The 13,747-nt window shown below is 35.1% G+C and overlaps 1 protein-coding gene across 3 annotated transcripts in view; it reads right to left on the bottom strand.

Moving 5' to 3' along the window:
- plcd1a (phospholipase C, delta 1a) overlaps positions 1 to 13,747 on the bottom strand; it is a 74,723-nt gene that overhangs the window by 7,629 nt on the left and 53,347 nt on the right. For all 3 annotated transcript variants that reach the window (XM_062020665.1, XM_062020666.1, XM_062020667.1), the window contains 3 exons: positions 9,113 to 9,229; positions 1,418 to 1,596; positions 912 to 1,047 (listed from right to left, as the gene is read on the bottom strand). In XM_062020665.1, the coding sequence (XP_061876649.1) occupies positions 912 to 1,047; positions 1,418 to 1,596; positions 9,113 to 9,229 (432 nt within the window). The remainder of the gene's footprint in view (positions 1 to 911; positions 1,048 to 1,417; positions 1,597 to 9,112; positions 9,230 to 13,747) is intronic.

Below are 13,747 nucleotides of genomic sequence, written 5' to 3'. Positions count from 1 at the left end.
TGTGACTTCTGTCGAGTAAAATTGCGACTCTTTTCATAAAATTGCCCAAATTTGAAACTTTTCTTGTAAAATTGCGACTGTTATTGAGTAAAATTCCAACTTTTATCATAATATTGCACAAATGTTCCGTTTTTCTTGTAAAATGTTGACTTGCGTTGAGTAAAATGACGACTTTTATTATAATACTGCCAACATTCTAAGTTTTTCTTGCGAAGTTGTGACCTTTTTATTTTCTTTTTCTCATTTTTCACAAGAAACTTTTTTACATTTGCATAGTATGTATATATTATTAATGTTGTAAATACACTTCTTTATATATCTAGAAAGGGTGTCCATAAAATAGTGACATTTTTAGAGGAAAAATTTGACTTTTGCCCAGAAAAATTCCGATTATTATTATAATATTGCCAACATTTTTAAGTTTTCTTGAAAAATTGTGACTTGTCGAGTAAAATTGCGACTCTTTTCATAAAATTGCCCAAATTTGAAGCTTTTCTTGTAAAATTGCGACTGTTATTGAGTAAAATTCCAACTTTTATCATAATATTGCACAAATGTTCAATTTTTCTTGTAAAATGTTGACTTGCGTTGAGTAAAATGACGACTTTTACTATAATACTGCCAACATTCTAAGTTTTTCTTGTGAAATTGTGAACTTTTTCTTGCGAAATTCCAACTTATTTTTCACAACATGCTTTTTTATATTTGCATAGTATGTATATATTATTAATGTTGTAAATACACTTCTTTATATATCTAGAAAGGCTGGTCCTAAAGGGGGAGGCCTTTTTCTCAGGTACCAAGAAGGTAAGAAATACAAGAGTGTGTGTGTGTGTGTGTGTGTGTGTGTGTGTGTGTGTGTGTGTGTGTGTGTGTGTGTGTGTGTGTGTGTGTGTGTGCACGCCGCTCACCGTTGTTCTCGATGTAGTGCGTCTGCTTGCTGGCGTTGTCCGCCGGCACGCCGTAGACCTCCACTCTCACCAGGGGGTCCACGATGGACTTCTGCTTCTCCTCGTTGAGTTTCGGTAGCTGCTGAGCTGAGATCACCTGCGATGCATCCCATAATACACACGGCACGGTCATATACAGGACTTTTTTTTTTTTTACCTGCCACAAAAAAAAGTACCATCAAGACGGAGAGTTTTTTAGCAAGTATACAGTAAATATAAAGCTGCAGTACCACTTAAAAGGTTTGGGGGCGATACTGAGTGATGTAGGCTGATAAGTGGCTGTGCTAAACACATTATATTATAAATGGTATTGTCCTTCATTGTGAAGGTAAGACTAAAAAAACGATGATATTTATGTGATGGAGAAGTTTGTTTTCCTTCTATTGTAACAGATAAAGTGATCTTTTCTCTTGTGTTGATGTCATTAGTGTGCTAAAAGTGACAGTTGAAAAAGGCGCCAGGGTCACCATGACATTCAGCATCTTGGGTGTCAGCCACGGCCCCCTGGAGAGCACGTTGGGGTCAAAGTCGGAGGACGGGTCCCTGAGGAAGTCCTCTTTGAGGATGTAACCGCACGCCCCATTGGGTAAGAAGCGGCCCTGGTTGATGTGCATCTCCTTCTTGGGGGTCTGGAAGTTGAGGGCCACTGCCGGAGAAAAGTTACATGACTTCCTGTGCGGCGTGAAGATGAAAGTGAAAGTCAAGGAGAAAGTTATGGAGGTTAATGTCAAAAGCTTTTTTTTTTTTTACACTGAATATATGTATCTGAATTTTATTTTTTTATATATATTTTATTTTTTACATCCAATTATGCTGACAATTTCATTAAAACAAATTCTGTGTTTTTAAAATTCTGTGTAAAAAAATGTAGTGTATAAAAAAATTCAGTGTAAAAAAAATTCAGTGTATAAGATTCAGTTCGAAAAATTTATTGTAAAAAAATGTAGTGTAAAAAAAAAAATCAATGTAAAGAAAATGTAATGTATTAAAATTCAGTGTAAGGAATTCACTGTATAAAAATTCAGTGTAAAGAAAATGTACTGTATAAAAACTCAGTGTAAAAAAATTTAATGTTTTTAAATTCAGTGTAAAAAAATCAGTACATAAAAAAACAGTGTGTGAAAATTCAGTGTAAAACAATTTGTGTAAAAAAAATTCAGTGTATAAGATTCAGTTTGAAAAATTAATTGTAAAAAATGTAGTGTAAAAAAATCTATGTAAAGAAAATGTAATGTATGAAAATTCAGTGTAAGAAATTCACTGTATAAAAATTCAGTGTAAAAAAAATGTAGTGTATAAAAACTCAGTGTAAAAAAATGCAATGTTTTTAAATTCAGTGTAAAAAAATCAGTACATAAAAAAACAGTGTATGAAAATTCAGTGTAAAACAATTTGTGTAAAAAAAATTCAGCGTATAAGATTCAGTTTGAAAAATTAATTGTAAAAAATGTAGTGTAAAAAAAAAAAATCAATGTAAAGAAAATGTAATGTATTAAAATTCAGTGTAGGAAATTCACTGTATAAAAATTCAGTGTAAAAAAAATGTAGTGTATAAAAACTCAGTGTAAAAAAATGCAATGTTTTTAAATTCAGTGTAAAAAAATCAGTACATAAGAAAACAGTGTATGAAAATTCAGTGTAAAACAATTTGTGTAAAAAAAATTCAGCGTATAAGATTCAGTTTGAAAAATTAATTGTAAAAAATGTAGTGTAAAAAAATCTATGTAAAGAAAATGTAATGTATTCAAATTCTGTGTAAGAAATTCGCTGTATAAAAATTCAGTGTAAAAAAATCAGTGTATGAAAATTCAGTGTATGAAAATTCAGTGTAAAACAATTTGTGTAAAACAATTCAGTGTATAAGATTCAGTTTGAAAAAAATAATTGTTAAAAAATGTAGTGTAAAAAAAATCAATGTAAAGAAAATGTCATGTATTAAAATTCAGTGCATAAAAAAATCAGTGTATGAAAATTCAGTGTAAAAAAATGTGTGTAGAAAAATTCAGTGTAAAAAATTTAGTGTATACAAATTCAGTGTACAAAAATCGGTGTAAAAAATTCATTGTAAAAAAATGTAATGTAATAAAATTCAGTGTAAGAAATTCACTGTATAACAATTCAGTGTAAAAAAATGTAGTGTATAGAAACTCAGTGTACATTTTTTTTTAGTGTTTTTAAATTCAGTGTAAAAAAAATCAGTGCATAAAAAAATCAGTGTATGAAAATTCAGTGTAAACCAATTTGTGTAAAAAAATTCAGTGTATAAGATTCAGTGTAAAAAATGTAGTGTATACAAATTCAGTGTACAAAAATCGGTGTAAAAAAATTAAATGTAAAGAAAATGTAATGTATGAAAATTCAGTGTAAGAAATTCACTGTATACAAATTCAGTGTAAAAATGTTTTATGTAAAAAGTAAAAAAAAAAGAAAGAACATTTTGTGTACAAACATTCAGTGTAAAAAAATGTAGTGTTTTTAAATTCACTGTAAAGAAATCAGTGTAAAAAAAATTCAGTGTGTGAACATTCAGTGTGAAAAAATTCAGTGTATAAAAAATTCAGTCAAAATTCAGTCAATGAAAAAACAATTTGTGTAAAAAAATGTAATGTCAAGAAAATGTAATGTATGAAAATTCAGTGTAAAACAATTTGTCTAAAATTCTAAATTTATGACAAACATTCTAAATTTATTTCATCCATCCATTCATTCATTCTTAAAGTAATCTTACTTATCTCATCATATTAAATATGACTTTCTTCACCAATTATTATTATTAAATTCTTATTAGTATTTATTTATTTATTTTTATTGTGATTACCTATGGAGTTTATTGTGAATAAATTGAGAACAGGAAGTGAATAAAAAAGTTTCAGCAACTGTTATGTAAAGAAAAGGGGTAGGATTAAATAAGCTCTGCTTCTTCCTACTCCTTTTCGAACATGTTGAAAAGAGAAACTGGAAATTGTGATGTATCATGTTGTATGCTTGCATGTTCGAAATAAACTCTAACTCTAACTCTAACTCTAACTCTAACTAACTCTAAAACAATTCAGTGTATAAAATTCAGTTTAAAAAAAATTAATTGTAAAAAATGTAGTGTAAAAAAAAATCAATGTAAAGAAAATGTAATGTATTAAAATTCAGTGAAAGAAATTCACTGTATAAAAATTCAGTATAAAAAAATATAGTGTATAAAAACTCAGTGTAAAAAAAAGTAGTTTTTAAATTCAGTGTAAAAAAATCAGAGCATAAAAAAATTCAGTGTAAAAAAATCAGTGCATAAAAAAATTCAGTGTAAAATAATTTTAGTAAAAAAAGATTCAGTGTAAAACGTGTCAAGTATACAAATTCAGTGTACAAAAATCGGTGTAAAGAAAATGTAATGTATGACAATTCAGTGTAAGAAAATTCAATGTAAAGAACATTTTGTGTATAAAAATTCAGTGTCAAAAATGTAGTGTTTTTATATTCACTGGAAAGAAATCAGTGTATAAAAATTCAGTGTGTGAACATTCAGTGAGAAAAAATTCAGTGTATAAAAAATTCAGTGAATGAAAATTCAGTGAATGAAAATTCAGTGTAAAACAATTTGTGTAAAAAATTCAGTGTATAAGATTCAGTTTGAAAAATTCAGTGTAAAAAATGTAGTGTATAAAAATTCAGTGTACAATAATCAGTGTAAAAAAAACAATGTAAAGAAAATGTAATGTATGAAAATTCAGTGTATAAAAATTTGGTAAAAAAAAAGCATTATAAAAAAATCAGCGTGAAAACATTCAGTGTATAAAAATTCAGTGCAAATTTTTTTTGTGTAAAACAAATTCAGTGTATGAAAATTCAGTGTAAAACAATTTGTATAAAACAATTCAGTGTATAAGATTCAGTTTGAAAAATTAATTGTAAAAAATGTAGTGTAAAAAAAATCAATATTCAAATTCAGTGTAAGAAATTCACTGTATAAAAATTCAGTGTACAAAAATCAGTGTAAAAAAATTCAATGTAAAGAAAATGTAATGAATGAAAATTCACTGCTGAATTCCGTGTGAGAAATTCCCTGTGAAAAAATGTTGTGTATAAAAATTCAGTGTATAAAATTTAGTGTAAAAAGTTCAGTGTAAAACAATTTAGTGTATAAAAATCCAGTGTATGGAAATTCAGTGTAAAACAATTTGTGTAAAAAAAAATTCATTGTATAAGATTCAGTTTGAAAAATTCAGTATAAAAAATTTAGTGTATAAAAATTCAGTGTAAAAAAAATCTGTGTATGAAAATTCAGTGTCGAAAAATTTGTTGCATCAAAAAGTAAGACTCAGACTTATCCTTTTGCTTTCATGTTTCACCTCGTTTGTTGCATCTTTGTTATTCTTGCTGGATTATAAAATATGTCCATCAAGGAGGCTGTCTGGAAGTAGATGAGCAACATTCATATATTCTCAATATTCAGTCTTTTATTGTTCATAGTTAATATTATAAATCCCACATTCTATATTTTATGTACATTCTGAGTCACATAATTCAGTAAAAAAAAACTGAAATTCATTCCGTTTTTGAGATAGTCTGTTTAGTTTTTTACTGAAAAGACACTTAGAATGTACATACAAGTGCATAATGTGGGATTTACAATACTATCTATGAACAATAAAAGATTGAATATTGAGAATATATGAACGTTGCTCCTCTACTTCCAGACAGCCTCCATGATGGACATCTTTTATAATCCAGCAAGAACAACAAAGATGCAACAAACAAGGTGAAACATAAACGCAAAGAGTAAAAAACATCCACTTATTGGATATAATATCACGGTTCTGCAGAACTTTGCTGCACACCATAAACAAGCCCCGCCCACTGTGTTTGTGCCCAGTCTGCATGAAGCAGAGCTTGGTATGTCAGTCAAAAGTGCAGATTGTCACCATTATGTCCAGGTAGCCCACTTCACTGCCTTTTTGATGCTCTTTTGCAAGTCACGTGACTTCCAACTTGACAGCTCATTGGCTGCTTCTGAGACAGGCGCGATTGCTTCACTCTTAAATGACCGGAAATGAGTCTTGCTTTTTGAAACAGTGAATGTTTTGGCACTGAATTTATTTACACTGAATTTTTATACACCTGACTTTTAAAGCACTGGATTTATTTACACTGAATTTTTTTTACACACTGGATTTTTATAGACTTTTTTTTTTTTTACACTGAACTTTTCAAGCACTGAATTTTTTTTACACTGAATTTTATAGACACAATTTTTACACTGAATTTATTTACACTAAATTTTTATACAATGGCTTTTTATAGACTGATTTTTTTTACTCTGAATTTTTTTAGACTAATTTTTTTACACTGAGTTTATTTACACTGAATTTTTATACACCGGACTTTTAAAGCACTGAATTTATTTACACTGAATTTTTACACACTGAATTTTTATAGACTTTTTTTTTTTACACTGAATTTTTATACACTGGGCTTTTCAAGCACTGAATTTTGTTTACACTGAATTTTATAGACACAAATTTTACACTGAATTTATTTACACTGAATTTTTATACAATGGCTTTTTATAGACTGTTTTTTTTTACACTGAATTTTTTTAGACAATTTTTTTACACTGAATTTATTTACACTGAATTTTTATACACAAATTTTTTTACACTGAATTTATTTAGAGTAATTTTTTACACTGAATTTCTGTACACTGACTTTTTCAGCACAATTTTTTTTACACTTAATTTTTATAGACTAATTTTTTTACACTGAATTTATTTACACTGAAATTTTATACACTGGATTTTTATAGACTGATTTTATTTTACATAGAATTTTATAGACTAATTTTTTTACACTGAATTTATTTACACTGGATTTTTTATACACTGGATTTTTATAGACTATTTTTTTTACACTGAATTTATTCACACTGAATTTTTGTAGACTAGATTTTAATAGACTGATTTTTTTTTCTACACTGAATTTTAATAGACTGATTTTTTTTACACTGAAGGTATTTACACTGAATTTTTAAACATTGGATTTTTATAGACTGATTTTTTTTTACACTGAATTTTTTAACACAGAATTTTTATACACTGGATTTTTATAGACTATTTTTTTTACACTAAATTTTTATAGACTATTTTTTTTACATTGAATTTATTTACACTGATTTTTCATACACTGGATTTTTATAGACTATTTTTTTACACTGAATTTATTTACACTACATTTTTGTGGACTAGATTTTAATAGACTGATTTTTTTTTACACTGAATTTTAATAGACTGATTTTTTTTACACTGAAGGTATTTACACTGAATTTTTATACATTGGATTTTTATAGACTGATTTTTTTTTACACTGAATTTTTTAACACAGAATTTTTATACACTGGATTTTATAGACTATTTTTTTTACACTGAATTTTTATAGACTGAATTTTTTTTTACACTAAAGTTTTATAGACTAATTTTTTTACACCAAATTTTTATACACTGATTTTTTCAGCACTGACTTTGAAAACACTGCATTTTTATACACAGAATTGTTTCACTGAAATTTTCAGCATAATTTGATGTAAAAAAATGTAGTTCACAAAATTCAAACGCCAAAAAAATTAAGTTTAAAAAATTCAGTGTCCAAAAATTTTTTGGGTAATAAAGACACACATTAACCTCCATTAAAGTGAAGATGAAGGTGAAGGTGAAGGTGAAGGTAAAGATGAAGATGATGGTGAAGGTGATTATGAAGTTGAAGGTGAAGGTCAAGATGAAGGTGATTATGAAGATGAAGTTGAGGGTGAAGGTGATGATGCAGGCAAAGATGAAGGTGATGGTGAATGTGAAGATGAAGGTGCAGGCAAAGATGAAGGTGATTGTGATTGTGAAGGTAAAGATGAAGGTGAAAGTGAAGGTAAAGGTGATGGTGAATGTGAAGGTGATGGCGCAGGTGATGGTGAAAGTAAAGATGAAGGTGCAGGCAAAGATGAAGATGAAGGTGATGGTGAAGGCGAAAATGAAGGTGATGGCGAAAGTGAAGATGAAAATGAAGGTGATGGTGATTATGAAGATGAAGGTGATGGTGCAGGTGAAGATGAAGGTGCAGACAAAGATGAAGATGAAGGTAAATATGAAGGTAAAGATGAAGATGAAAATGAAGGTGAAGATGATGGTGCAGGTGAAGATGAAGGTGAAGGTGATGGTGAAGGCAAAGATGAAGGGGATGGCGAAAGTGAAGATGAAAATGAAGGTGATGGTGATTATGAAGATGAAGGTGATGGTGCAGGTGAAGATGAAGGTGCAGGCAAAGATGACGATGAAGGTAAAGATGAAAATGAAGGTGAAGATGAAGGTGATGGTGCAGGTGAAGATGAAGGTGCAGGCAAAGATGACGATGAAGGTAAAGATGAAGATGAAAATGAAGGTGAAGATGATGGTGCAGGTGAAGATGAAGGTGAAAGTGAAGATGAAGGTGAAGGTGATGGTGAAGGCAAAGATGAAGGTGATAGCGAAAGTGAAGATGAAAATGAAGGTGATGGTGATTATGAAGATGAAGGTGATGGTGCAGGTGAAGATGAAGGTGCAGACAAAGATGACGATGAAGGTAAAGATGAAGATGAAAATGAAGGTGAAGATGATGGTGCAGGTGAAGATGAAGGTGCAGACAAAGATGAAGATGAAGGTAAATATGAAGGTGAAAGTGAAGGTGAAGATGATGGTGCAGGTGAAGATGAAGGTGCAGGCAAAGATGACGATGAAGGTAAAGATGAAGATGAAAATGAAGGTGAAGATGATGGTGCAGGTGAAGATGAAGGTGCAGACAAAGATGAAGGTGCAGACAAAGATGAAGATGAAGGTGAAAGTGAAGATGATGGTGCAGGTGAAGATGAAGGTGCAGACAAAGATGAAGATGAAGGTAAATATGAAGGTGAAAATGATGGTGCAGGTGAAGATGAAGGTGCAGGCAAAGATGAAGGTGATGGTGAAGGCAAAGATGAAAATGAAGGTGATGGCGAAAGTGAAGATGAAAATTAAGGTGATGGTGATTATGAAGATGAAGGTGATGGTGCAGGTGAAGATGAAGGTGCAGGCGAAGATGAAGGTAAAGATGAAGGTGAAAATGACGATGATGGTGCAGGCAAAGATGAAGGTGAAGGTAAAGGTGAGGTGCACCTATTTGACAGCCAGCGTTCCACATGGAGACTGGATTGTAGTTGGAGGAGTCGGTCCTGGAGCCTGCAGGGTAGATCCTGCTCAGCTTGTCCATGTTGTGATGGATGAAGGCGGAGGCTGAAGAAGGTGTGACATGAAACATCAACATGTGGAGTGGGACAGGAAGAAGGTGTGACATGAAACATCAACATGTGGAGTGGGACAGGAAGAAGGTGTGACATGAAACATCAACATGTGGAGTGGGACAGGAAGAAGGTGTGACATGAAACATCAACATGTGGAGTGGGACAGGAAGAAGGTGTGACATGAAACATCAACATGTGGAGTGGGACAGGAAGAAGGTGTGACATGAAACATCAACATGTGGAGTGGGACAGGAAGAAGGTGTGACATGAAACATCAACATGTGGAGTGGGACAGGAAGAAGGTGTGACATGAAACATCAACATGTGGAGTGGGACAGGAAGAAGGTGTGACATGAAACATCAACATGTGGAGTGGGACAGGAAGAAGGTGTGACATGAAACATCAACATGTGGAGTGGGACAGGAAGAAGGTGTGACATGAAACATCAACATGTGGAGTGGGACAGGAAGAAGGTGTGACATGAAACATCAACATGTGGAGTGGGACAGGAAGAAGGTGTGACATGAAACATCAACATGTGGAGTGGGACAGGAAGAAGGTGTGACATGAAACATCAACATGTGGAGTGGGACAGGAAGAAGGTGTGACATGAAACATCAACATGTGGAGTGGGACAGGAAGAAGGTGTGACATGAAACATCAACATGTGGAGTGGACAGGTGACATGAAACATCAACATGTGGAGTGGGACAGGAAGAAGGTGTGACATGAAACATCAACATGTGGAGTGGGACAGGAAGAAGGTGTGACATGAAACATCAACATGTGGAGTGGACAGGTGACATGAAACATCAACATGTGGAGTGGGACAGGAAGAAGGTGTGACATGAAACATCAACATGTGGAGTGGGACAGGAAGAAGGTGTGACATGAAACATCAACATGTGGAGTGGGACAGGAAGAAGGTGTGACATGAAACATCAACATGTGGAGTGGGACAGGAAGAAGGTGTGACATGAAACATCAACATGTGGAGTGGGACAGGAAGAAGGTGTGACATGAAACATCAACATGTGGAGTGGACAGGTGACATGAAACATCAACATGTGGAGTGGGACAGGAAGAAGGTGTGACATGAAACATCAACATGTGGAGTGGGACAGGAAGAAGGTGTGACATGAAACATCAACATGTGGAGTGGACAGGTGACATGAAACATCAACATGTGGAGTGGGACAGGAAGAAGGTGTGACATGAAACATCAACATGTGGAGTGGACAGGTGACATGAAACATCAACATGTGGAGTGGGACAGGAAGAAGGTGTGACATGAAACATCAACATGTGAGTGGGACAGGAAGAAGGTGTGACATGAAACATCAACATGTGGAGTGGGACAGGAAGAAGGTGTGACATGAAACATCAACATGTGGAGTGGGACAGGAAGAAGGTGTGACATGAAACATCAACATGTGGAGTGGGACAGGAAGAAGGTGTGACATGAAACATCAACATGTGGAGTGGACAGGTGACATGAAACATCAACATGTGGAGTGGGACAGGAAGAAGGTGTGACATGAAACATCAACATGTGGAGTGGGACAGGAAGAAGGTGTGACATGAAACATCAACATGTGGAGTGGACAGGTGACATGAAACATCAACATGTGGAGTGGGACAGGAAGAAGGTGTGACATGAAACATCAACATGTGGAGTGGACAGGTGACATGAAACATCAACATGTGGAGTGGGACAGGAAGAAGGTGTGACATGAAACATCAACATGTGGAGTGGGACAGGAAGAAGGTGTGACATGAAACATCAACATGTGGAGTGGGACAGGAAGAAGGTGTGACATGAAACATCAACATGTGGAGTGGGACAGGAAGAAGGTGTGACATGAAACATCAACATGTGGAGTGGACAGGTGACATGAAACATCAACATGTGGAGTGGGACAGGAAGAAGGTGTGACATGAAACATCAACATGTGGAGTGGGACAGGAAGAAGGTGTGACATGAAACATCAACATGTGGAGTGGACAGGTGACATGAAACATCAACATGTGGAGTGGACAGGTGACATGAAACATCAACATGTGGAGTGGAAAGGTGACATGAAACATCAACATGGACAGGTGACATGAAACATCAACATGGACAGGTGACATGAAACATCAACATGGACAGGTGACATGAAACATCAACATGTGGAGTGGGACAGGAAGAAGGTGTGACATGAAACATCAACATGTGGAGTGGACAGGTGACATGAAACATCAACGTGTGGAGTGGGACAGGAAGAAGGTGTGACATGAAACATCAACATGTGGAGTGGACAGGTGACATGAAACATCAACATGGACAGGTGACATGAAACATCAACATGTGGAGTGGACAGGTGACATGAAACATCAACATGTGGAGTGGGACAGGTGACATGAAACATCAACATGTGGAGTGGACAGGTGACATGAAACATCAACATGTGGAGTGGACAGGTGACATGAAACATCAACATGTGGAGTGGAAAGGTGACATGAAACATCAACATGGACAGGTGACATGAAACATCAACATGGACAGGTGACATGAAACATCAACATGGACAGGTGACATGAAACATCAACATGTGGAGTGGACAGGTGGCATGAAACATCAACATGGACAGGTGACATGAAACAGCAACATGGACAGGTGACAAGAAACATCAACATGTGGAGTGGACAGGTGACATGAAACATCAACATGGACAGGTGACATGAAACATCAACATGGACAGGTGACATGAAACATCAACATGTGGAGTGGACAGGTGACATGAAACATCAACATGGACAGGTGACATGAAACATCAACATGTGGAGTGGACAGGTGACATGAAACATCAACATGGACAGGTGACATGAAACATCAACATGTGGAGTGGACAGGTGACATGAAACATCAACATGTGGAGTGGGACAGGTGACATGAAACATCAACATGTGGAGTGGACAGGTGACATGAAACATCAACATGTGGAGTGGACAGGTGACATGAAACATCAACATGGACAGGTGACATGAAACATCAACATGGACAGGTGACATGAAACATCAACATGGACAGGTGACATGAAACATCAACATGGACAGGTGACATGAAACATCAACATGTGGAGTGGACAGGTGACATGAAACATCAACATGGACAGGTGACATGAAACAGCAACATGGACAGGTGACAAGAAACATCAACATGTGGAGTGGACAGGTGACATGAAACATCAACATGGACAGGTGACATGAAACATCAACATGGACAGGTGACATGAAACATCAACATGGACAGGTGACATGAAACATCAACATGTGGAGTGGACAGGTGACATGAAACATCAACATGGACAGGTGACATGAAACAGCAACATGGACAGGTGACATGAAACATCAACATGTGGAGTGGACAGGTGACATGAAACATCAACATGGACAGGTGACATGAAACATCAACATGGACAGGTGACATGAAACATCAACATGGACAGGTGACATGAAACATCAACATGTGGAGTGGACAGGTGACATGAAACATCAACATGGACAGGTGACATGAAACAGCAACATGGACAGGTGACATGAAACATCAACATGTGGAGTGGACAGGTGACATGAAACATCAACATGGACAGGTGACATGAAACATCAACATGGACAGGTGACATGAAACATCAACATGTGGAGTGGACAGGTGACATGAAACATCAACATGTGGAGTGGACAGGTGACATGAAACATCAACATGTGGAGTGGACAGGTGACATGAAACATCAACATGGACAGGTGACATGAAACATCAACATGAACAGGTGACATGAAACATCAACATGGACAGGTGACATGAAACATCAACATGTGGAGTGGACAGGTGACATGAAACATCAACATGGACAGGTGACATGAAACAGCAACATGGACAAGTGAAAAGAAACATCAACATGTGGAGTGGACAGGTGACATGAAACATCAACATAGACAGGTGACATGAAACATCAACATGTGGAGTGGACAGGTGACATGAAACATCAACATGGACAGGTGACATGAAACATCAACATGGACAGGTGACATGAAACATCAACATGGACAGGTGACATGAAACATCAACATGGACAGGTGACATGAAACATCAACATGGACAGGTGACATGAAACATCAACATGGACAGGTGACATGAAACATCAACATGTGGAGTGGACAGGTGGCATGAAACATCAACATGGACAGGTGACATGAAACAGCAACATGGACAGGTGACAAGAAACATCAACATGTGCAGTGGACAGGTGACATGAAACATCAACATGGACAGGTGACATGAAACATCAACATGGACAGGTGACATGAAACATCAACATGTGGAGTGGACAGGTGACATGAAACATCAACATGGACAGGTGACATGAAACATCAACATGTGGAGTGGACAGGTGACATGAAACATCAACATGGACAGGTGACATGAAACATCAACATGTGGAGTGGACAGGTGACATGAAACATCAA

The sequence above is a fragment of the Entelurus aequoreus genome, linkage group LG15 (assembly GCF_033978785.1).
Source record: "Entelurus aequoreus isolate RoL-2023_Sb linkage group LG15, RoL_Eaeq_v1.1, whole genome shotgun sequence".
Taxonomy (NCBI): Eukaryota; Metazoa; Chordata; class Actinopteri; order Syngnathiformes; family Syngnathidae; genus Entelurus; species Entelurus aequoreus.
This window is presented reverse-complemented; position numbering and strand designations above follow the sequence as displayed.